At 36.4% G+C, this 24,297-nt stretch overlaps 3 protein-coding genes across 9 annotated transcripts; 1 reads left to right on the forward strand and 2 right to left on the reverse strand.

The window, feature by feature from the left end:
• Positions 1-278: 278 nt before the first annotated feature.
• Positions 279-2,332, forward strand: LOC103413288 (CBS domain-containing protein CBSX5-like). The gene is made up of 2 exons (XM_008351761.4): positions 279-811; positions 1,118-2,332. The coding sequence occupies exons 1-2, from the start codon at positions 453-455 to the stop codon at positions 1,992-1,994; spliced, it is 1,236 nt and encodes a 411-aa protein (XP_008349983.1). The 5' UTR covers positions 279-452; the 3' UTR covers positions 1,995-2,332.
• A 4,554-nt stretch (positions 2,333-6,886) lies between these two features.
• On the reverse strand, positions 6,887-11,962 carry LOC103448654 (ultraviolet-B receptor UVR8). Of its 4 annotated transcripts, XM_017335890.3 has the most exons (8): positions 11,497-11,740; positions 11,367-11,411; positions 10,698-11,044; positions 9,777-9,986; positions 9,100-9,210; positions 7,837-8,205; positions 7,639-7,746; positions 6,887-7,409 (listed from the first exon to the last, which is right to left on the reverse strand). In XM_017335890.3, exons 3-8 carry the CDS (start codon positions 11,034-11,036, stop codon positions 7,068-7,070), a joined length of 1,479 nt encoding a protein of 492 aa, XP_017191379.1. In that variant the 5' UTR covers positions 11,037-11,044; positions 11,367-11,411; positions 11,497-11,740; the 3' UTR covers positions 6,887-7,067. The 4 variants fall into 4 exon arrangements, with proteins under 4 accessions (XP_017191379.1, XP_070664055.1, XP_008386139.1 ...); XM_070807954.1 differs by lacking the exons at positions 11,367-11,411; positions 11,497-11,740 and adding an exon at positions 11,843-11,962; XM_008387917.4 differs by lacking the exon at positions 11,367-11,411 and having other exon boundaries at positions 11,497-11,793.
• Positions 11,963-12,460: 498 nt separating this feature from the next.
• Positions 12,461-16,192, reverse strand: LOC103448653 (uncharacterized). Of its 4 annotated transcripts, none has more exons than XM_017335422.3 (6): positions 16,001-16,191; positions 15,487-15,628; positions 15,311-15,361; positions 14,194-14,245; positions 12,989-13,176; positions 12,461-12,905 (listed from the first exon to the last, which is right to left on the reverse strand). In XM_017335422.3, exons 2-5 carry the CDS (start codon positions 15,544-15,546, stop codon positions 13,007-13,009), a joined length of 333 nt encoding a protein of 110 aa, XP_017190911.1. In that variant the 5' UTR covers positions 15,547-15,628; positions 16,001-16,191; the 3' UTR covers positions 12,461-12,905; positions 12,989-13,006. The 4 variants fall into 4 exon arrangements, with proteins under 4 accessions (XP_017190911.1, XP_070664056.1, XP_017190912.1 ...); XM_070807955.1 differs by having other exon boundaries at positions 12,989-13,073; positions 13,135-13,176; positions 15,487-16,191; XM_017335423.3 differs by having other exon boundaries at positions 15,487-15,622; positions 16,001-16,186.
• Between the last annotated feature and the right edge of the window lie 8,105 nt (positions 16,193-24,297).

The following is a 24,297-nucleotide window of genomic DNA, read 5'->3' on the forward strand; positions in this document are numbered from 1 at the left end:
ATTACGATTTTATTTAACTTATGTTACCTATATTTGTTTTTCATTCATACATTAAAACATGTGACACATTAATTATGTCATTTATTTAAATTATACATATAATTTAGATACTCATAAAAAGTATTAATAGAGTACAGTATTGTAGATTTTCGATTTGATTTATTGAACTTTTGTGTACTCTACTTTAATTTATTTCTGTTGTAACAAAATAAAAGAAAAAGGCCAAAAAGGTCACGACACAAAAAATAAAAGAAAGAGGAGCCCAACATTTCTCCACACGCCTACCGCCCGCCCTTCTCTTATAAATACCCATCTCTTGTACTTTTGTACCCACTTCACACTACTCACACCACCACCACCACCACAAGAGTTCTAAAAGGTTCTGCCTCTTTTAGCCCAACCCTCCTCCGCCTCTTCCGCCTCCCAACCATTCTCACTTAACTTGTACTTGCATGGCAGTGAGCTTCTTGAGGTACGAGGTATCCGACCTCTGTCTAGCCAAGCCGGCCCTGAGGTCCCTCTCTGCCTCCGCCACCGTCGCCGATGCCTTGGAGGCCCTGAAGACCTCCGACGACAACTTCATCAGCGTCTGGGACTGCAACCACTCCAAACCCAAGTCCCTAGACGGCGTTGGTGGTGGTGGTGGCGGCCAGCTCTGCCGCTGCGTTGGCAAGGTCTGCATGGTTGATGTCATCTGCTATCTCAGCAAAGATGACAGCTTGACGTCTCCATCCGCCGCTCTCCAGGCACCTGTCTCTGAGATTTTAACCAAAACTCCTGGCCATGTTATGCACGTGGAACCTTCCTGCAGGTACTGAAAGCCAAAACCCATGTCTTGAAATTTCTTAAATTTCTCAATTTTTTTGGGTTTGATTTGCGTTTTGTGATGAACTTGGCGTTGGATTTTCTTTATTTTTCAGTTTTGTGAGTAATTGACAAATTGGAACCAAATTTTGGTTAAATTTCACTTCTTGAGAAACCCATCAACACAGTGTTCTAATTATTAAAAAAAAATCCCAAATCAGATTAATTTTTCATCTGAAATTTGTTTATTACTGTGAATTAGCAACCAATTTACCCAAATACTTAATCTTTTTACTTTACTCTGTATTTTCAGCCTGCGAGCAGCCATTGATTTGATCCTCGAGGGAGTCCAGAACTTGGTGGTCCCAATCAGAACCAGAAGCAATTCGAGAAGAAAACAGCACCCAAAACCCATCTCCGCCACCTCCGCCACCACTATCCACAACGGCCAAGAATTCTGCTGGCTAACACAGGAAGATGTGATCAGATTCCTCCTCAACTCAATTGGGCTCTTCTCTCCTCTGCCAGCCATGTCCATAGACTCCCTTGGCATCATCAGCACCGACATCCTTGCCATTAACTACCACTCCTCCGCCAGCTCCGCCCTCCAGCTCATATCCCGCTCTCTCTCCCAGCAGACCTCGGTGGCGGTTGTCGACACCGATGGGGTCCTTATTGGAGAGATCTCACCCTTCACCCTTGCCTGCTGTGATGAGTCAGTGGCTGCCGCCATCACCACCCTCTCAGCAGGGGACCTCATGTCCTACATCGACTGTGGTGGGCCCCCCGAGCACCTGGTAAAAACTGTGATGCAGAGGTTGAAGGAGAGGAAGCTGCAGGGGGTGCTGGAGAATTACTCTCTGAGCTCATCAAGTAGCTATGCACATGCATTGATGATGACATCATCTTCTTCCTCCGACGAGGAGTCATCGGTGTCTTCGAACACGACTCTGCGGCCGACTAGGTCCGGGAGGTACACCCGGTCGAGCAGCTACTCGGCGAGAATGGTGAGGAGGGCGGAGGCCATTGTCTGCCACCCGAAGAGCTCACTGGTTGCTGTGATGATTCAGGCAATTGCTCACAGAGTGAACTACGTGTGGGTTATTGAGGATGATTGTAGCGTGGTGGGAATTGTCACTTTTTCTGGGATGCTGGAAGTTTTCAGGGAACATTTGGAAACCATGGGTTAGAAAGTAGGAAGGGCCTGCCTCCGCCCGGCTTCGTACATTGTATTATTGGATCGAGACGTCACGGATCATTGGAGATCTGAAGAATGTAGGGGGTGTATTTTCTAGAAAGGTTGTTTTCTAGGAGGAGTTTGTAAAGTGTACAAGTTTTGGTTTTGATCATCAAATGAGGTTGGAATGAATAAAACCATGGGGTAAAAAAATATGAAAAAAAAAATGAGGTAGTGATGTGAATAGGAGGGGGGAATCTTGTGCTCTAAAATTCAAAGTTTGGTTTTGTAATGTTTTTGGCACTCGGAGTTTGTATGATATCTGAAATGTGATCTTTTCTTCTTTTACAATTTGATCTTGGAAATTGCCTCTTTTGGCATTGGCATGGATGGAGTTATGCAATTTTCATTTTATACAAATAATATTTTACGTTAGAGAAAGATTCGAATTCGAATATAATTGAGAACACAAGCACTCAACTTTAGGCTACTAAAACTTGAACGTAGGGTGAGAGCACAATCACACTACGTAATGCCTCGATTTAAAATATGTGTCAAAAGTACGTGTTCTCGAATCCTAAACCCTAAATATAAATTTAGGTGATAGGAAGGATTTGTCAAACTAATAAGAAGACGGGTCATATCCGTACCACGCGTACTGACGTCATGGCCTAATCACCTCAAGGTATTATTTATTTATTTCTCACTGTTGCTTTTTAAGTACTATTTATGTATGCATTTACATGTATACCAACATAGCAACATAAAAGCAACCATGAAATTATCAGTTTTTATGCTCTTTTATTTATTTATCGACCAACACCAAAAAAATTTCGATTTGCCACAAAGGTGGTTTGTTTCTTGAATCAACCCATGACTTGTTTTTGTTGATTAAATTTTCACTGGTTTATAAACTTGGAATAGTTGGAAAAAGAATTCGTCGTATTACTGATTGTACATTATTATTTAAATTTAGTAAGTTAATAAATACGATGCGTTATGCAATTGAGAATAGTTATAATTTTTCTGATGAAACTAATGTTCGCATATAAACAATTCGATAATAAGAGAGACTCTCTCTGCAGAACGTAAGCAGATTAGATTATGATTTTCATGTTATCTACAGTCTTGGTAAATCCATGAATCTCTGTCAAACTTATGTGTTACCAAAATTGGCAGCAGAATATCATGTGCTTATCCCCTGCCACATAATATGTAGAGCATAGCATATTCCCTGATCCAAATTACAAGAGTATCCAAAGTTCTACTGATCATTTCTGCTTCTCCACTGCTTTTGCTTTTTGCTTTTGGCTGGTAGCAGGTACAGTAGGCAGGCTTTCACTAATCCCTGCCCCAATACAGCAGGGACTTGCCAGTCAATTCACCTCTGTCCACCCACGTGGTCGAATATTCAAGCATTTATTTACATCCGTTTAAATTTGGATATGTTTAAAGCGATGTCATATCCATAATCATGTTTACTTCTCTTACACTTTTTTAATTTTTGGTTTTCGGATATGATGCATTGAAGAATATCAAATGATAGAAATTAACAAAGAAGATGAGAAAAGTAAAAAGAATATATAGATAGCACATTCCATATTTAAATATCATCTATGTCCATAGCCAGTTGAAGGCTAGCTCAAATTAACCCAATTTTGGTAAAATGATCATTTGGGAACTTTTTCGAAAGCAAATAATTAAGGATTTTTATTACAAATGATTTTTGAAATTGAAAATCAATCAATATAATCCTTAAAAATTGATGATACAAATCAATAATGTCGTAATAATTTCGTTAAAAGATCTGTTAGTATGTTAACGTGGCACAGAATAGGCCTCTCACTTTATGTCATGTGGATTAAGGAAAGTTTATTTTAATTAAAAAAAGGAAATGTACTTCAAAAATTAAAAACAAAAAAACTAAAATAATGGTCTTCTTCCTCCTCGCACCCAGCCATCTACTTCCAACCCAAACAGCAGCAGTCCATGCAAATTTGGAAGAATTAACATCACACACAGGCCTCCATTTGTGAACTACAAGGTAATGAACCGAAATAAGCCTAGGTCCTCCAGTAAGAACAAATTCCAAATCCTCTTTTCTTTTCAAAATTGCAACAAAATAGCTATTAATCAAATCTACAAGCTCAAGACCAACAATCGGACTCCAATTCAACTCATCAAGATCGCGTTTGAAATTTTCCAGATCCAGAGCTTGTAATCCATTCTGAACATTCAGAAGTTTGTCTCTCCAACTCGGTTTGACACCGTCGGCACCCACCCCACACCCTCGGATTTCAATTTTCAAGCTTATGTACCTTGTAGTTCACAAATGGACGCCTGGGTTTGATGTTTATTCTTCCAAAATTACAAGGACGAGGACGAGGACGAAGACGAGGACGACGATTACTTTAGTTTTTTTTTTTTTTTAATATATATTTTTTTAGAAAAATTAATAAAAAATAATTTTAAATTTTTAAATTTTAACGATAAAAATAAAATAAAAAATAAAATAAATAATGTTGTGATTGATTTTTTAGTTCCTAAAGTATTGAAGAAAATGTTAAAAGCATATGAATGGATAGGAAATTAGCAATTCTTTACTGTAAAGTGTAAAAGGCATTGCAAGTAGCTTAAAAATTAAACAAATAAAAAGGCAAAGGACAAATTAAGAAGGGCCATGGAAAAAAGTCGTCCTTTAAACGCGGTTTTGTTATGATTAAGTTACGTACTATAGAGGAATTTTAATCATCTATTTTCATGTTATATAATTTAAAAACATGATTATTTTAGCATTTTTTCTGAAAAAAGATAAAGTGACCTGGAGTCCCATAAGTAAAATAGTAAATAAAGAAGGAAAATGGTGATTAGTGATTAGATAATACAAAGTGTCTTCATCAAGAAGAGAATTACTTTTGACCATTAGATGTTCTTTTACTTTACAGCCCCTCTTTCAGTTAAGTGTACATACACTTGTGGATAGGATCTTATCCGGATTCTCTTTGTGAGAATTCCAAAATCACTTAATTGTATCCGTTCATTTGTCATCTTGTGGTCATAAATTATTTTTGAATTTTTTTATTTAAAATTGAACACAAATAGTATCTGATAAAAAATGAACACACAATGTACGATGAATATGATAAAGTGAACTCCGGGATCCTCCTCATCCATAAACTTGAAAAAACAAATCTTTAGCAAAAAAAAATAAAAAAATTGGTTGGCAGAAGAGATGTGCCACTATGATCAATATTATTTATGATATTTAACAAGCTCAGGGTACGGTAAGGGAGAAAAAAATGTGTGTTAATAAATTGTCACGTGATAAGTGATAGTCACACATAAGTATTGTACTTGGAGACAGTGTAGAGACACATGTACTAGTAGAGGGACCCGGCTTCTCTGCCCTTCCACTTCTTACACACTCTCATCCTCTCTTATTTTGTGCGGTCACGGTTAAGCCACGTCAACATTTTATATTAATTTTTTTTATAAAGATAATAAAACAAAAAACAATAGTAATATAAAATGTTGATGCGGCTTAACCGTAACCGCACAAATAAGAGGAGATGAAAGTTTATGGGAAGTGGGAGGGCAGAGAAGTCAGGTCCACTAGTAGAGAGACTTAAATAAAGTTGGGGCGTTAAGTTGGTCATGTTTCAAACATATCACGTGTAGCCATAACTTTAATTTTCTCACATAACTTTAATTTTCTCACATAACATAATTAGTTAAAACATGACCACTTTGACGATCTTATTGTATGCAAGTGCTTCTTATATAGTGGAAACAGAGCATGAGTTGCACTTTTGTGGTTGGAATTTAAAATGGAGGAAAACATAGCTTGTTCTCCTCTTTTGATAAAATTGAAGCATAGTTCCTGAATTTTGGCCAAATTGGATCTTTGCACCTCAAACTAAAAGTCAATAAAAACTGGTGCTTGAACTTGTCACAATGTGGAGCACTATTCTTTTTAGGTAACTTCGATAAAACTTTTGTCCAAATTATGATATTTGAAGCGAAAAATATGGATAAAAGTTGTAACTGAATAATCCTCCGCGTTATGACAAATTCAGAGATCAAATCTTACATATTTTTTGTTTAAAGACTAAAAACTCCAATTAAGCCAAAATTGAAGACCAATGCTCCAATTGTCTCTTCCTCTTGCAAACTTCCAACTACTTAACAAACAACACAAAAGGAGGCACGCTTGTCACATGGATCATGTCATCTCATTTCACTCTGCTTCCAACGTCCCATTTTAGAGGAGGACAACTGATATTAGAATGCCGTCAGAAAAGATAATAAATATTTCAATTCCTTATAGTTTGATGAAATCTGGCAAACTTTGAAAGTAGGTAGTGTCTCGTACTACAAATATATTAATGTTGACATGGACTGCCAACTAAATTTGTACCCTTACTAATACAAATCTAGAATCCAAAAGACGTGCTTCGTGAAAGTCCGTTCAAACAAATATTGTCCCCCATATAGGTGGGTAGGATTTTTATGTTACCGACACGGTTACGATGGACTAATGATTATTTTAAAGGAAAACTAATGAAAAAAGCTTGAAAACTTTGAGTTTTAATGATAAGGACAAGATAAAGGATAAAGTGAATAATACCAGGATTGACTTTTTAGTGTAAAAATGTGGTTTTTCGTTAAAGTGAACAGTACCGGGTGCTTTTCGTTAAAGTTCCCTTATTTTAAAACCCATGTTGGTTGGCCGGCTGGCCGCAGGTACTTGCATTCTACGGCATAATGACGCTCATTATGTTAGCATCAGTCGTGCACGGATGGTATCACAGTCCTTGATTGATGCTAGCATAATATGGTATCATAGAAGTAGGCATAATTTGAAGGAAGCATCATTGACAAGGCAACCTGGAAACTGAAACAAAATGAACACACAACGTAGCTGTACTTCTTATATTATACGCAATCTAATTTCCCACAACAAATATCACACACAAATTATCATGTAACGCCTTCAACATTTTGATCTCACAGATACACAAAGCTATTTACCTTAAGGACATACGAAATCATACAACTCCACAAAGCAGATGGTTTTTCCCTGAGGTCAGAGGCATTCTGTAACGCGATCCATGTCATCAGCCGTTTCTTGTATGAAGATTTCATTTGGTTCAAGGCAACATCGCAATGTGTCGTGCCCGAGTTGTGCCCTTTCATTATCTCCAAATCCAAAGAGTTGTCCGCGGTTAGTGACAACAACAGTATGGTACAGCCCAGTGCTAATCTGAGAAACATGATGATCTCTTAAGCTATCGAGGATTCGAGGGCTCAAGATCTTATCAGATAATCCCCTGTCGGGAAATCCAAGGCTACCAAAGCTCATCCAACCGCAACCATATACTGAACCATTGTCACAGAGGAAAAAGGTCTTCCGCTTTCTAGCACACACCTACAGAGTACAGTAACTGTTATAGCACACCTATGGATTAAAACGAGAAGTTCCACATGAAAAGGGAAAAAACAGGAGAGAGATGCACAGATTTGTATGCGAGTTTCACAACGCCAAAGTTGTAGTGTTGGAGCATTGCATCTACTCTTAACAATTGAGGGCAGCATAGAACAATGGACTTAAAAAATCATAATTATCAGAAATGATAAGATGAATGAAAAAACCAAACCTGCACAGCGAGGTGGCTTTTGAGCTTGGTCAAGAGTTCTGGGGTGGTCTTGTCAATCTCATCCCCATGGCCTAATGCACCGCAGTAGCCTTTACCCCAAGTATGTACCTGCAATTTCCATGGTTTTTGACAGAAGTCAAATACATGCCAAGCACAACAATAAAATATTGAAATTTTATCACCGGTTAGGAGACTAACAAATCCATTGGAATCAAGTGCCACGGCATGCTCGTCGCCCGCAGAGACTCGAACCACATGAATACCCTGTCTTTTAAATTTTTGAATTGCACGTGGCTGAAACTCATCATGCTGCTCTCCATGGCCAAGACAGAAGTTAGAACCTGACCCAAAAGAGTACACTAGTCCATTGTCAGTTACAGCTAAGACATAATTTGGACCAGCAGCAATCTGAACAATGGAACCAATGCCCTCGGGCATTTCAATCATTTTGGGAGTTGGGCTATCTATGGTGTCTCCATGACCAAGTTGACCATGTGTGTTGGCCCCACATGTATAAACACGACCTTGTCTTGTAAGAAACACGGTAAAATTAAGCCCTGTAGCAACCTGAAACAAGTTCTAGCTATTTAATGTCCAACTACAAGTTGTATAAATAGGAAAGGAAAAAGGAATTGGAGTGAAACAAGTTCCAACAGATAACTCATGAAGATATAGTGATACGCATCGACATTGGAGAAGATAAAGAGTAGAGTAATTATCACCTAAGAATGGAATAAAGCATAAGATCCATTTGCAAGAATGGAGAACGAGAACTTGGGCCATTCATATCTATAGTTATTGGTTTTTCTCGATGAAAAAGAGGAATGTATAATTGGAAGAATGGTCCGAATCAGACCTCTTAAGACTGAGCACATCATCAATCAACGTATTTAGCTTCAAATTCCAGAAGCCTTCAAAAGGCTTCCTAGTTTTTGTTTTCTTGAGGAAAGAGTGATATTTCTATGGTAAAAAAGGGTGATGTTTATTTTACATACAAGCAGAAGAATCCAATAACTAGACATATCATTTAAAAGTAATTCCATAATCCAGAAATCATAGTGCAGGGGTTACAAATTAAAGGAAAACAGAAGAATAGAAATTGTAGTGCAACAACTATATAGCCTTTGAACAGGGATTTTCATCCATAATACTAGACAATGATTCGTTTCCCAAAAATCCAACAATTTCCTATTGTTGACACAATGAAGGGAAAAATTCTCCATTAGCTTTACCCAGAAGATCGTATAATATCCACCGATTTTGACACCTTTTTTATCTATTTGAAAAAAATTAAGGGAATTGTTGTTGGCACTTCAAAATTCTCATTCTACACTCCAAACTTTCTATATTTAGAAAGAAAAATACACTTGTGAGGAGTGTAGAATGAGATTTTTGGAGTGCCAATAACACTTCCCAAAATTAATTGTCATTTATAATACAACAATGAGGATATAAGTTTACCTGCTTGCAAGGAAGTCCTTTCAATGCCTCAACAAGCCTAGGCCTAAAAATTGGCCGGTTTGTATCTTTATGCCCACAACAAAATGATGAATTATCCCCACATGTGAAAACCTGTATCAGTAACCACAATGCGTCATTACATGACTAGAAGGACGGTCATGCATAATATCTAAAACGCTTTGCAATGCATATTCATCTTCTATAAGAGAAACAATTGCCAAGACACGAGCACAAATTTAATGCATCAAGGCAACTCTTAGAAGACTAACGTGAGAGTGACCTACTAAGTTTTGAGTATACAAGATATGGGAAGTATAAATGGTACATAGGTGCAGAAAGCTGTGTGTGTGTAGATAGCCAGATATATCGATGGTGGAAATCAGACCAAATTCTAAACCAGGTTTCATGATGGGATCATAAAGGGTTGCTAAACCTCGACAATAACTTTTAAGTGCCTATCACTGCCAAATAATCAACAACCCATGGGTGTCATAACTTGCAAAAAAATCTAAGGAACATTGACAAAGTCAGTGGAAGAATTTAAATTATGCGTGGAAATATTGAGCACAAAATGATGGAGAAGTATTTCTTATGCATTCAAATCTAAGATACAGAAGAAAACTATTTGTTCAGCTCAGAATAAGGTATACCATGTTGAGGTATAAGCAGGTACTAACCTCTCCAGATTGCATAACAAAAGCAGCATGGTTGTGGGAGGCTGAGACTTGGACCACGTGCACTGGAGATGGAAAATTAATCCGGGTAAATGTTACACATTGCTTAGTCTCAGAGCCATGACCAAGAACACCACACAAGCTGGCACCACATGAGTACAATGATGAATTGCTGATTAGCAATGTGTGATACCGTCCAGTTGTAATTTGCATCTGTTGATAAAAAAAAAAATCTTAATTAACCATAACTTTTAGCCAGCAGCTATCAAGGACCAGAAAATTGTACAACAAACTTAACACAGCATAAAACAACAAAAAAAAGTTATCAATATACCAATAGGTCGATCTAGCTAGCAAACCTCTAGAAGACATTATATTAATATCTTTGTTCTATTAGCAGATAATCTAAATAATGTCATTTTCTGCGAGTCTTCCAAACGGTTAGGTAATGGAAAGCAATCCTATATATTACAGTACCAGGTTATTTTAAAATCTATATCTCATTTCTCAGTTTCCTTTCAACCAGAAAGTACTTAAAAATAGTTTCTACTGCTTATGCAAATAAGATTGTAAAAATTGAAAAAAAAAAAAAAAAAAAAAAGAAGTAAAAAACTACTGGCAAAAGTTTATTAGGCAAAAGAATTTAATACCACACAATTCAGGTTGGTTTTGTACTTACACCTTAAACATAGATACCAACTAATCTCAATGCAAGAATTTCAAGAATCTAAATAAATAAAGGATTAAATTTCCAACAACAAAATCATTTCATGTAAAATGGGTAGTTTATGATTGACTAAATTAGAAAACTCCCAAAATATATTATCACGCACATTGGTGTTCTTTCCCACAACCAGTACTCCAAATTGCTGATAAAGTTCATTCATGAATCATAAGAAACTGCAAACAATAATGAAATAGTACATTGCCTGCTGAGGTCTCAACCATGTCAGATGATTGCTCCACCGATTGCAAGAACCTCAAAACCCGCTTCCATTTCCCACCACACCGATTAAATAGCTCACTCTGAGCATCCCCTTCCATTTTAGCATATACAGAATGGGACACGCATAGCTGATATGCCGCAAAATCCACCAATGACCGAAACTTGTGAGGGTATAAGCACTGACTCCCTCCAAATGTCCTAGAAGTTAACTCTAAACGTAGAAGATCAATGGCGCTAAGCCTTCCCGAGCTCAAGATTTCTAAAACCAAATGTGACGGCAAGTCCTCCATTGACACCGGCCTACACCCCATCGCCATTATGAATCCTTCAAATCCACCAGCACCAAGAAAATACCAAATAAAATTGTATAACTATAGTCTTATATACATCCAATTAAAAGGAATTGAGCTTCACTATGATGATTGATGAGTGTCAAAGTTTTAGGCGAAATCGGAGGCAATTAAAGCAACAGATGAAGAACAAATCAGAAGGGAGGAAAATGCAGCAAATGGAGTACAACAAGGGGTAACTATCAGATGAAAATTTCAAAGGTTTTTGATACAGTGATTGGAAATAAATCATCAGACGGACCAAATATCACAGCCCTTTTCCTACAATTATCGAAAACTCGACGAATAAGGCCTTACCTGCAAAATTGTTGAGCAAAAACCGATCAAAGAACAGTAATTAACCTTTCACAGCAGCAAAAAAAGTGAAATTAAAAACCCAATTGAATCAAATGAAGATTCTAACTATAAAGCAGCAGTAAAAATTTACCAACAACAGAAAGTGGAAATTTGGAGGCTTTTGGGCGGCGATCTCTGACTTGTTCGTACGAATAATTGAGAAATTCAAGCTCTGAGCCAAAAGTTGGGGCTTCCACTTTCCAATTGGGGAAGAAACAACAGAAAAAAAAAACACAAAATAAAAGCCCTAATTTCCAAATTATTTAAAGGGAAAGTAAGAAATTAATTTGAATATTTAATTTGGGTTTTTTGGGGCAGAGAATTGGTCCCGAGGCTTCGTCTGGTGGGATTGAAATGAGAATAAAAGAACGGAAGCTTCAGCAAAAGCAGTAGCAGAGAAAGTAGGCGATGATGCAACGAAGGAGAAACTGGCACACCTGGCTGGCTGTGATTGGACCGGTGATGGGGTCTGCTGACTCTGATGTCGTGGATTTGCTTCCACGTGGAAGGGCCAGATGCTTCCTACTTGTAAGCTTCCAAATCACCAAGTTGGGGGTAGTTGTCCTAGGAGTCACATGGCATTTGTCTAAACTTGCCTCTATGAAATAATCCATAAGTCAATATCCTTATATTGTCACGTAATGTTATTAATTTAGATTATAATATAATTAACATGTTATTATCTTGTTTTATTTGTTTTTAAAAGAGCCAAGTAATATGAGTTAATTATAGTCATGATCTCTAAACCAATACCAGAGTTTCCTAGTGATTCCTCCATTCAAATATTAAATGTTGGTACTCTATTTTGTCACGTGCTGCACTTTAGTCTTTCGTCACGTCCTTCAATTTTTCCATTGGCCAGCACATGTATTTCATCTTGCATTGATCCAACCGCCCATGAATTGGCTATTTATGAAGGTTCAAGGAGGAAATCAGCCTTAAGTTTGTAATACTCATTAGTCATTACTTTACTAATAATTTATTGATTAAAATAACAAGCCTAGGCTGTAGCATCCAATCATTCAAAATATACACATTGATCTGAAAACACGGTCTCCCAACAAATTCAATGATTCATTTCATCGGATTGAATAAATCAAAAAAGAATAACAAAATTAAATGAAGTGCAGAAGGTCAAAAGGGGAAAGGGCAACAGGATTCCAATATTACATTTGTGCCAGGTCCACCAAGGTAGGAGTGGACAAGCCATTGGAAACAATATACAAAAGCAAGATATAAATTTAAAATGTTTGAAAGCAAGCAAATGTGAAGTCTTAACGAATAAATAATTCTCTTTTCTAATTTTCTCTGAAGCTCATGGCGCCACCCAAGTCAAAAGGAAAAGAAAAAATCTAACCAGAAAAGGGCTGTACAACATCATTCAGCTTTTAGCTTAGCATGCAAGTAACCCTTCTTTAACGGGGGAGCAAGCTAGCGTCGAATAAGGATTCCAATATTGGTCATTCGGCCACTGATTGCACTGTATGTAGCACCGGATCCCTGGCATTTTCAAAACCAGGGAATAAGCTTGTGTCGACTAAGGAATTCAGAAATAAGATACATAATTCAGAGACTTTACTTACCGAGACTGTTCAGGTGGATCATGAGAGTCGAGATTGGGAGCCAATCGAAATTTTAAAATCCGTTGAAGGCTCATAACTGGTTTCACTTGCTTGCTTGGAGATTGATTTGGATCCATTATGCATTTGCCTGCAAAAGGGTTTGCTTGCTTCCGATGGCCCCGTTTCTTCATGAACCGCTGCGCTAGCATCTGCAATAGGGCTCGCTTTAGTTCAAAATAAGGTGCTACTGGTGCAAGCAGATACAAGAAGTAAATAAAAGAAACAATACAACTTGATAGGTGGCTTCTTTTTTCCTGATTGATTGATTGAATGCGATCTTTGATAATTTATGTACATCATAATGAGAAACTTAAAAGAATAGATTATGACTGACTTTTGGCTGTCATAACCACCTTCTGCAACAATATGACCATTTTTTCTTTTCAAGGCAAATTCTGTGACTCCATGAAAATACATAGTGAGGCAAGAGGTCTCGGGGAGAGGGGGTATCCAGTAACAGATTCCGGATTAACAAAGGTTTCCAATGGTATGTCTATAGATATCTAAACCAAATATGGGTCTTGTTGAGGGTTCATCTCGGTCAGGGTTTGCCCCTATTTGTACTCAACCTGACTAAAGGTGATCACGAGGCGCTTCAAGTTAGGGTAGCGCTGCGCTGATGCCCTACCTTCCATCGGCAAAGGGAAGTGGTATAACCTAAGTTTTCTACAATCTATTCAAAAATCAAGATCACCTTTCAATATCTATTCTAGTTCCTCACTCTTATCAAAGTATGTACGGATTTAAGAACCATGCAAGTCAACAGTGAATACTAAAAAACTTCAATGGAAGCAGTCACAACTCACAAGACGAAATTCATTGCCTATGATGCGTCCCTCTTGATGCCAATGAACTTTACCGAGTACTTTCACAATACACACAAACTGGTGCCTAGAAATTTGTTGGCCCTCAAATGAAAGCCGATCCTTGTATTGGAATAGAACTTTGGACTCCTCAGCTCAGTTGGAGAACAATAGAATCGAAAAAAAGTAAAGAATGAACTAAGGATGGGGAAGCCCTCAATTTACTTGCAGAACTAGAGGACCGTAATTTAGAGGGATCAAAACAATCTTAATCAAAAAAGATATTGTCCAGTACATGCATAGAAGACAAGTTTCCATAGTTTCTTACAGGTGTATTCTGAGTGAGATAGAAATGTAATTTACCTTCTTCTTCGAATATAAGGCATGTTCTAACCGTTTCTTGATATTCTCCTATCTGCAGGAAACAAGAATTAGTGAAAAGAAATCATGTCAGCCCACAACTTCAACCTCCAAGCCTTTCCAGTGATGCAGAATTTGCCCTAGTTCTTTCAAGTATAACATACCAATTACTAATAAAAATGAATGAAACAGCTCACAAGGCTCAAAAGAGAAAATCAAAGTGGGAGTTACAGCAAGTACTGAATAATAAAGAAAACTACTATCCAATTGCCATGAATGTCTAAACTCAAAGTACGACATAAACATCTGCACAGTATCACTAGTTATAAACAATACAAAGTGCCAGGACAGCACCAAACACTCAGCAAGATAAACAGTAGAAAGATCGGAGTTAAAACATTTAATTGCCACTAAAGCATTCGCTGCCAATGTTTTAAAGAGCGAGGGCGATGCCAAGGCATTTCATATGCTGCGTAAAACAACATAAACTAATTTCATAGGCTCAATGCTCCAAACAAATCCAAAAATTACCAAGGTAAAACAATATGAAAAAATGTGCAAAGCAAGCACAATCCAATCTAAGAGTCTGCATGGTAGTTTTTACACGCATACATTAATGTCTACATGTCTACATAAAAGACTCTGCTAACTAAATGTCATCTAAAAGCCTAAAACCACTGCCAGGGAATTAATTTTGTCAAATTCTTCTACAAACACACAAACAGTTCCCCGATAGCATCAAACCCTAAGCATGATATCAGTGCAAAGTTCGGATTAAAACATTTCATTGCCACAGAAGACATACCATGTTACATAAAACCAGCATAACTTAAGACCAAATTCAAATGCTGCATGAAACAACACGAACTAATTTCACAGCCTCAACACTCCTACCAAGTATGGGAATGGGTAAGGTAAAAAACAAAAACAAAAAAGGGAAAATGTGGCATTGACTGCATAGAAACATGATGTCAGTTTTACAAACAAACAAAACCATTGAATCACACAGATTCGAATCAAAGCAGTTTAAAAGTTAAGAATCAGCATAGAATCATTGACTAGAGAACAAAACCATTGATTTTCATACATAATTTCAGTTTTTTAGGCCGTTAAAACTCACCAACTTGAGCTTGTCACCTATACTCAATACTGGATGCTCCGTGTTCAAACCCTGCAAATCAATACATTTCAATTTTCAACATTAAAATGGCATCACCCAAAAAAAGAGTTTTAAATGCTGAAAATTGCGGGGGGAAATGTTAAAAATAACGAGAAATCCAGAAAGTTTAAACGTACGGAAAAAGAATACGGTGCATTTGGTGGAATTTCAAACTGCAAGGCGCCAATTTGTTTCATTACGAGATCTTCAGCTTAATTTTGAGAAACCAAATAAAGACGCCAACTTGTTTCATTACGAGGAAGTGCTAGCATCCTGCAACTAACAAAGAACTCACATTCCTCTAAACAACACAAATCAAGTACCTAGCCAATTATATCTCCAATTCATGATGCTGTAAAGCATTTTGTGCCTGGCAATCGAACTACTTACGTTGCTAAAACTACGCAAATCGAAAGCAAGAAATTTACTTTTCATGGCAAACAATCGTATTAAGGGCAGAACCATGAATTTATACAGTCGTTTGCATATCAACATCGAAACAGGAAACTCCAAAGTGATTAGCTGAGAGAGTTGTTTTTCATTACAAAGAACAAAAAAGGAGCTACGAAAGTTGTTGACAGATGGGCTCCATTTCCCAAAATCACATATTAGGGATTTAAATAACTAAAACTTGAAAAATTAGAGATTAACTCAAAATTGACTGTTGCCGGTGGTGATGGGACGGTGGCTGACGACGGCGTCGAGTGTGGAGGGCGACGGAACGTGACTGACGGCGGTAGCCTGCTGTGCTGGGAGTGGGAGTGGGGAGCCTGAGCCGTTCGTTGGTCACTGCTACTTGCTTCCAATTCCAATGGCAGAGAACGTTCTGCCTTTTTCGTCCCTGGCGTTAAGTTTTTTTTATTTTTAAAATGAAAAAGACAAATAAATCCCAAGTCCAAAACGACGTGGTTTTGGCCCCTTTGTTTTTCGTTTTTTTTTTCAGGTGAAAAAACTATATTATCTACACGGTAGATAATGGATTTAGCCTCACAATGGGTTATCAATAGTGTGTTTCGAATTCACCTATGACGAGAATCGAACTTAAGATCTCTTACTTACAAATGAAGAGGAATACTACTACACCGTACCGTAGTACTAAGTGGTTTGACCTGGATATTTTTTGATAAAAAGAAATCCTGCAGCAACACGTAGGCTGCAGAACTTCACTTTCTCCATCAAGCCCAGAAACAGAGGGGCGGTTCCATCAAGCCCAGAAACAGAGGAGCTGTTCCTCAATTTTCGGAGAGCGGAGGTGCAACTGCACCTCCTTGCGCCCATGTAGCTTCGCCTCTTGTTACAAATGGATGGATGTTTTTGGCTATTGGGAACTTACCAAATTTTAAGGGCATGCAACTAAGAGAGAAAGTTTGATTCTTTTGGCTATTGGGGCACTTATCAAATTTTAAGGGCAGGCGTACGCTGAATCTTATCATGTAAATTATGAAGTGTGTGATTCTAGGATCTAAGGAGGATCCTCTTTGTATCGATGTTGGAAAAAATGAGGTACTGTGATTGGCGAAGTATGATGTCTTAAAATTTTGGAACAGCTATATCTCTACCAACTTGAATGTAAATGAGGTGAAATGACTCGATTTTAGAAATTTTAGAAGATAAAATGAGACAAATTCAGTTTCAAAGATCAAGTGATTAAACGAAAATTTTAGGAGGTAAAGATTAATAAATATGGCTAAATTAAAAATGATAAAAACCAAAACGGGAATTCGAAGCTTCATGGCTCGTCCATAGTCCAAAGATTGGCCGGCCCATAAAGGCCCATTATTTTCTCTTTCAAAGATAAATCCGATTGAATTAAACCTTTGGCGCGTATCCATGTACTCCCAATCTCGGATAACAACAAACTTTGCAACCGCCATTTTCAAAGAGTCGAGTAACAATCACGCGCCTTGGCGCGTATCCATGCTCAGACAACACTCGTCTGGCGCAAATTCAGTGCCACCCGTGGCGCTGACCAAAAATACGTGCCGAGCACGGTGAAATCAAGTCACTGGTGTTTACAAAAACAAAAAAAATAAATAAAAAATAAACTGTAATCTCAACTTTCTTTCAAATTCGAACCTTGCTGGATCCTCTTTGTGAGAATTTCGAAGATTCGTAAATCATATCCGTTAATTATACGGTCAGAAATCATGTTAAATATTTTTATTTAAAACTAGATATAAATAGTACCTGATAAAAATTAATTACACAATGTACGATAAACGAACAGAGTTTACAAATCATCAACAAAATTATCAGGAGAGAATCCTGTTTGCTTTCTTTTGTCAGTTAGTTTCTTTTTTCTACATAAAGACTTGACTTGATTTGTGAAGACCATGGTGTAAATTTCAGTTCATTTAAATATTCACACTTTTCATTCATTTTTATTCATCTTTTTAGGTTTTGGAGAGCAAAAAAAGAAACAACCATCATTGTAAAAAATGCAATGGTAGTTAGAGGCCATAGCCATATATCTACATCCCCTACATAAATGTGTATTGACCTAGAATAGAGATGAAATATTGAAAAATTGAGTCTTTCTCGACAACTAATCATCTTCGAAGCGAAAACCGAAAACTTTGATACAACAATGCATTCCCCCATATGGTTTACCTAATAGCCCAAAAAAAGTATTCTTTAGTTGTAACAGCATACAATTCAATTGGTAGTTCATTCGCCTAATCCGTCACCATTTTCTATTTTATTTCAATTCTCATAATCAAGTATACGATGGATTTCACGGTGCTAATTTTTTTAATAAAAAAAAAAGAAATATCTTTCAAGGCTACGACTCCTTAGGTGATAACTAAACGCTAAGTGCATGCAATTAGTACAAACCAGCAGTGTTATTTGGAACCCTATCATATAATTATTTCGTTGGCATATTAATCCATTCTCTCTATAGGGGCAGTATTGGAACAATAATAACAAACTTCAAACACCACCATGTTTGTTTGTTGTTAACCGCCATGACTCGTAGTCCTGCAACTATTCACGCGCTTTGGTGCGTCCAATTCCGGTAACGCAAGCAGGCATGCAGCGCTTGCTCATCGGAAATTTATTTAGTTCATTGGTAACACGGTTCGGTGTCTCAATGTTACAATCTAAGAGATTAACTTTTATTTTTAATCTCTCTATACCTTGTATTATGACATTTAATATACTGTTTATATTCCAAATTATCATCCTAATTAACTGACAAAAGAGGACGGTTCACGCCGTCACGATGAAGAAATTTTTCATTGTGACGGGTGATATGATTTTTACCACCTACAAAAGTAGGGATAAAAACACTTAAAAATACTTACAAGAGTACAAGATTATCGTAGTATAGCAGTTTAAGCAAGGTCGTTTTCGACAGAGATTGATTGAATAATTTGTATTTAAACTAATCCTTAGCTAATTATTTAGAACAAAATTTCGAAAAGGTTGATTTTGGAATTTAAAATAATAAAAACGAATTTTAAAATAAAACAATTAAAGAAGTTAACAAAGAAAAACCAAAGAAAATAGTTTTGAAAAATAAAGTTAAAAGCCTAGAGTTCCACCATCACCAAGCAATCCTATGAATTCTTACCAATTACTTATGATCTACACATGCCACTTTGAAGGTTAGGTTTTCCTAATTTATATTCTACTTGGAACCTCCAACATAAAACATATATCTAACATGCAATCCGTCCGGACGTTCGGATCAAATCTGAACATGAGAGACTCATTAGGCTTTATGAAAACCCCTTGAAAAACCATGCAACCCTTAAGACGTGGTGTTCATCTTAAGTGAAATTACAATTATTAATCACAAGAAGCCAGTGTCAATTTCAGGGAACCTTCCGACCAAAATTGCATCAAATTATTTTTCTAAACATCCTAATGGTAGCTAAGCATTAAAACAATTAGATAGTTTTAATCATGGTGATAAATAATTCAAAGTATGCATGCATTCAATCATAAGCAATTAAATAAAAATTACATATTCATACTAAGGCTCAAGGCTTCGCCCTAGCAAATGGAAATTAGTTATGAACAACCATAAACAAAATATTATTAAAAACAAGGATAGAAAACACTTTGAAAATAAACTTCAAAGTCTCTCTAAATTAGTGCGTGCGTTTCCTCCTATGTTGCCTCCCCAAAAACCCTTATGGCTAAAAGTCTTATTTATACTACTACAAAATAAAACCCTAAAAGGTCTTAGATTAAAACTAGGAAACCAAATAAATTGAAATAAAATAGGAAACATAATCCTAAATTAACTAGATAAATTCGCCCAAAATCTGCACAGCCTCAAAACAGCCACGTTTCTGGATCTTTAGGGCTCCAAAACAGGCCCAAAAACAGCTAGAATTAAAGCTTGAGATGTCCCGAACATAATTGTAGAAGGCCTCAAACCCAAAAGACATCATATTTGACGCCAAAAAACCCAAATAAGCCCAAAACGTCAGTTTGACAGCACTCCGCGCTGCTCCTTTATTTCATCACCATAAATAAACCGCTGGGTAGAAAATTATGAAACTTTGACACAAACAAGTTAACAGACTCACGAACATCCTCCAATTGGAATCACTCCAAAATTCATCTGTTTGATCACTTTTTGCTCCAGATGAAGTCGAATGTCCTACATTGAGAATATATAACAAAGTATCAAAATTCTACCAAAATAATAACCAAAATATACCAAGAATAGGGAATAATATATAGTATAATATCGACTCATCAACGGGAACACAGATGGTACACCACATGTTTTTATGTAAGTGGTGGGAAATTTTATTTTTTAAGTTATTAACTTTTTAACACATAAATCTTACCATTTATATAATGACATTACACCACCTCGTGTGCCGGTCACACTGAAAAATCTCTCGTCACGATGATTAATACAAAAACGAGACTTGATTTCACGCGCTCTGGCGCGTATAGCCTCAGTCCCCGTATGGATTCCATGCACAGCGCAATGCGCACAACACTCTTTCCTTGCTGCAAACGATCACAACAGCGACTACGAATGAAATATTTACCCCAAAAATTAAAATATAAAATTAATTGCATAGGGAAAATTACTGCTAGCTATGCAGTAGGCAGTACTAGTACAGCCTTAAAATAACCATTAAACTTGTTGAACAAGCCAACTAGCCAATTATGAGCTCCTGTTTGTTTCTCGGGAAAACGCTGAGAAAATTGACAAAGAAAAGAAAAGAAAATCTCTCAATGCATTCACCAATCTAACAGAAATATTGAAACAATGATAAGATCAGATTCAACTCGGTGATATAAGGAATTGAAAATATTCATTAAAAGTTTAACTTTGCTTTTTTATAAAAGCAACTTTTAAAAGCAACCTAAATACTGATGTATGGACTGGAGGCCATTATTTTTATTGAAAAATAATGAAAATTACTTCAAATCTTTGCATTTTAATTAAAAACCATTTACCAACTTTACTTAATGAAAAGGATCAAAAATGATATTTTAGTTTTATCAAAACACTTTCTATTGCTTAACTTTAAAATGCCGTAGTTTTTTTTTTTTACGAAAAAAAAGAGCAATACCAAACAAAGCATAAGTGCCATATTTTAAGTTTCAGAAGTAAAGCATAAGTGACACATTGTGTAACTGTGTTCAGTGAATATGCAATGGATGCGCGTTTTGGAGCGCGTGGTTTGTAATTTGACGTGCCAAATAGCGTTGTGGGATATGCCATTTTTTGTCTTCTTTTGACCCCTTTTTTGATGTGATGTGATGTGATAAACTGTCAAAGAGATCACATTATTATTGACATATAAAAGAATTTAGTTTTTTACCGTAATCGGTTTAGTTTCATACACATTAATGAAAATGATACTTTGAATACGGTTCTTAATCACTAGTGTACATTGATTAAAATCTCTATTAATTTTTAGATTTAGATCAAAGTTCCTTGATTTTGTAGACATCAACATATTAGCATTAATCAATTTACATGTCAACTATTTATATTTAAATTAAACATTATATTAAATATTATAATATGGACATCTTTTAAAGCAATTTTTTTGTCCGAACATTTAAAGCAAATAAATAAAATAAATTACCACATTTATTGAATATAAACTCCCATAAGATTTTATATTTAACGTTTATGGGATTAAACAACAAACTCCACCCTTAGAAAACCTTAAACCAATTAAAAATTGGTGATTAAAATGTGGAAAATAAGTTATGAAAGGAATTTTTTTTTTTATTGAATGTCATGATAAAAGATAAATGTTCCCATAAGAATGTACCCACGTATAATTATAGTAATCATAAGAATGTACCCATATACAATTTCAACATTAAAACCCATATGTGACAACAACAACAACAAAAAAACTATGTACCCATATAAATTCTTAATGTAAAAATGATTAAAGGATAGAAAAATGGAAGCAAACCATAAGACCTAATTACTTAAGGGTACATACTATATAAATCTTATAGGAAAAAGTACCTATGTACAATTATAGTAATTCACAAAAATGTACGCATATACAATTTCAACATTAAAACCCATGTGTGACAACAACAACAAAAAAAGCGATATATAAATCCTTAATGTAAAAAATGATTAAAGGATAGAAAATGAAAGCAAACCATAAGACCAAATTACTTAAGGGTACATCCTATATAAATCTTATAGGAAAAAGTTATTCATATATGGATTAAGGAACAAGAGAAGCGAATGTACCCAAAGAAATTAAAATTGCATTCATATCAATATCATAATGTCATTTGTTTACGATTTTGCAATATGATGGTCATGGAGAAAAATTAAGTTTGAATTTTTTTTGGCGAAATTTAAATTTCAAGATACATATTCAATATAATAATGTTGAAATTTAATATAAACATAAATTTGAGTGAGAGAATTTTGGGATTTTCAGTTACAAACGTGTACTGTGGGAGAAATTATAAATTAAAATTTGTTGTAAAAAACTTAAAAAGATGACATGGAAGTATTTTAATAGTAAAATGTTGAGGTGTACAAAGTCAAAGGACTTTGATAAAAAAACTAAAAATCAATAAGGTTTCATTCTATGAACATTGGTGACCAGGGACTTGATCATAATTTGTTCTTAATGAAATGATAAATACACAACTTTTTTAGTCTCATGCACTCTTATATTTAATATTTCAGTGTTGTTTTTGTTTGAGTTATTCGAAGATGGTCAACAATAAATAAAAGTATGTCATAAGCTAAAAAGAATATATAGGCGATCGGTGAACATATAATTATTATAAAAAAATGCTAAAGATACCATATTATTATTGGTACCGCAATCGTTCTTGAATAAAACGGTGCATTTCGGGGATGAGCACAAGTTGACGAAAAACATTGGTATGGGGAGTGGGGATAGCTAATCACATACTGCAACGATAAATGCTTGTGGCATATGGTGCAAATTAAAAACATCAACTAATCAAAAGAGAAAAAGAAAACCCTAATGTAAGTGTAGACGTCGAAATTTCGGTAAATAAATGTTGATCGATAAATCAAAGTTTCAACGCTCATGTATTACATAAATTTTACACGTAACGTGTGTCTAAACAAAAAATCGAAATAAGTTGGAAAAGTCATCAAACAGGACACGTGTCAACATCTGGCAGAAACGACTTATTTCATCTGGAATATTATATTCAAAATTAGGCCTTGGAAAATTCTATAAATAGAAGCCAATTTCATTCATTTCAAGGAACCAAAATCATTAGGCAAAATTCTTGAAGCTCTGAAGCTCTGAAACTCCGAAGCTCTCAAGCATTCAGGTTCCCGAAGAATCAAGAAAGCTTTCTTCGTTCTTCGTTCTTCGTTCATCGTTCATCCTAAGATCAAGCCCAAACGGCCCTTTAGATCAACAATCATACACCAATTCAAGATCAAGCCCCGACGGCCCTTGAAGAAAGTGTTCTTCGTTCATCGTTCTTCCAAGATCAAGCCCCAACGACCCTTTGGATCAATAATCATCCACCAATTCAAGATCAAGCCCCGACGACCCTTGAAGAAAGTGTTATTCGTTCTTCATTCATCGTTCTTCCAAGATCAAGCACCGACGGCCCTTGAAGAAAGCACCATCGTTCATCATCCGTTCATCTTAAGATCAAGCCCAACGGCCTTTTGGATCAACAACATCGACAAATCCACACATCCAACCGTTCTTCAAGATCAAGCCCAAAAGCCATTGAAGATTCGTTCATCACTGTTCTTCAAGATCAAGCCCAAAAGCCCTCGAACATCCGTTCATCACCGTTATTCAAGATCAAGCCTCAACGGCCCTTGAAGAAACACTCATCCTCAAGATCAAGCCCCAATGGCTCCTTGAAGATTCGCTCAAATCCACATTCAAAGATCAAGCCCACGGCCCTTGAAGAAACTTCCAACAGTTCATTCAAAATCAAGCCTCGACGGCCCTTGGATCAAACGAAACATCCACAAATCAACACCTTACGGAGATTGGATCAGAGGATCAAGTTTGAGAGAGATTGTAACCCAAAATCGTCAAATACAAATATTATTTTATGCACGTTGTTCTTGTCTCTTTCGTTTCAGGAATTTTTCGTGTTAACAAATTGGCACGCCCAGTGGGACAATCTCTACCTCTCATCTCTTTCTTCGTTCAAGGAATCCAAACACGCCTCAAAGTCAATGGCATCAAGCAAGGGACAAGCCATTCTCGCAACCACCAAGAGAATGATCCTGAGCACTTCTGCCACGAACGGACAATCCATTGGCGCCACAACCGCTCCTCAACATGCCACTTCAAAGTTGGTGCTACTAAAGGAGCAAGGGGAGCATCAAAGGTGCGAGTATGTCATTAACCTGACCTCGCTGGGGGCACCGAAGCATGCTGCTGAGGCACACAAGATGACATCCCAAAACAGCCCACGACGTTCTTCGTCAGCATCCTGGATGTCTAAAGGAAAGTCACGTCTAT

This window comes from Malus domestica, chromosome 11, assembly GCF_042453785.1.
Source record: "Malus domestica chromosome 11, GDT2T_hap1".
Classification (NCBI taxonomy): Eukaryota; Viridiplantae; Streptophyta; class Magnoliopsida; order Rosales; family Rosaceae; genus Malus; species Malus domestica.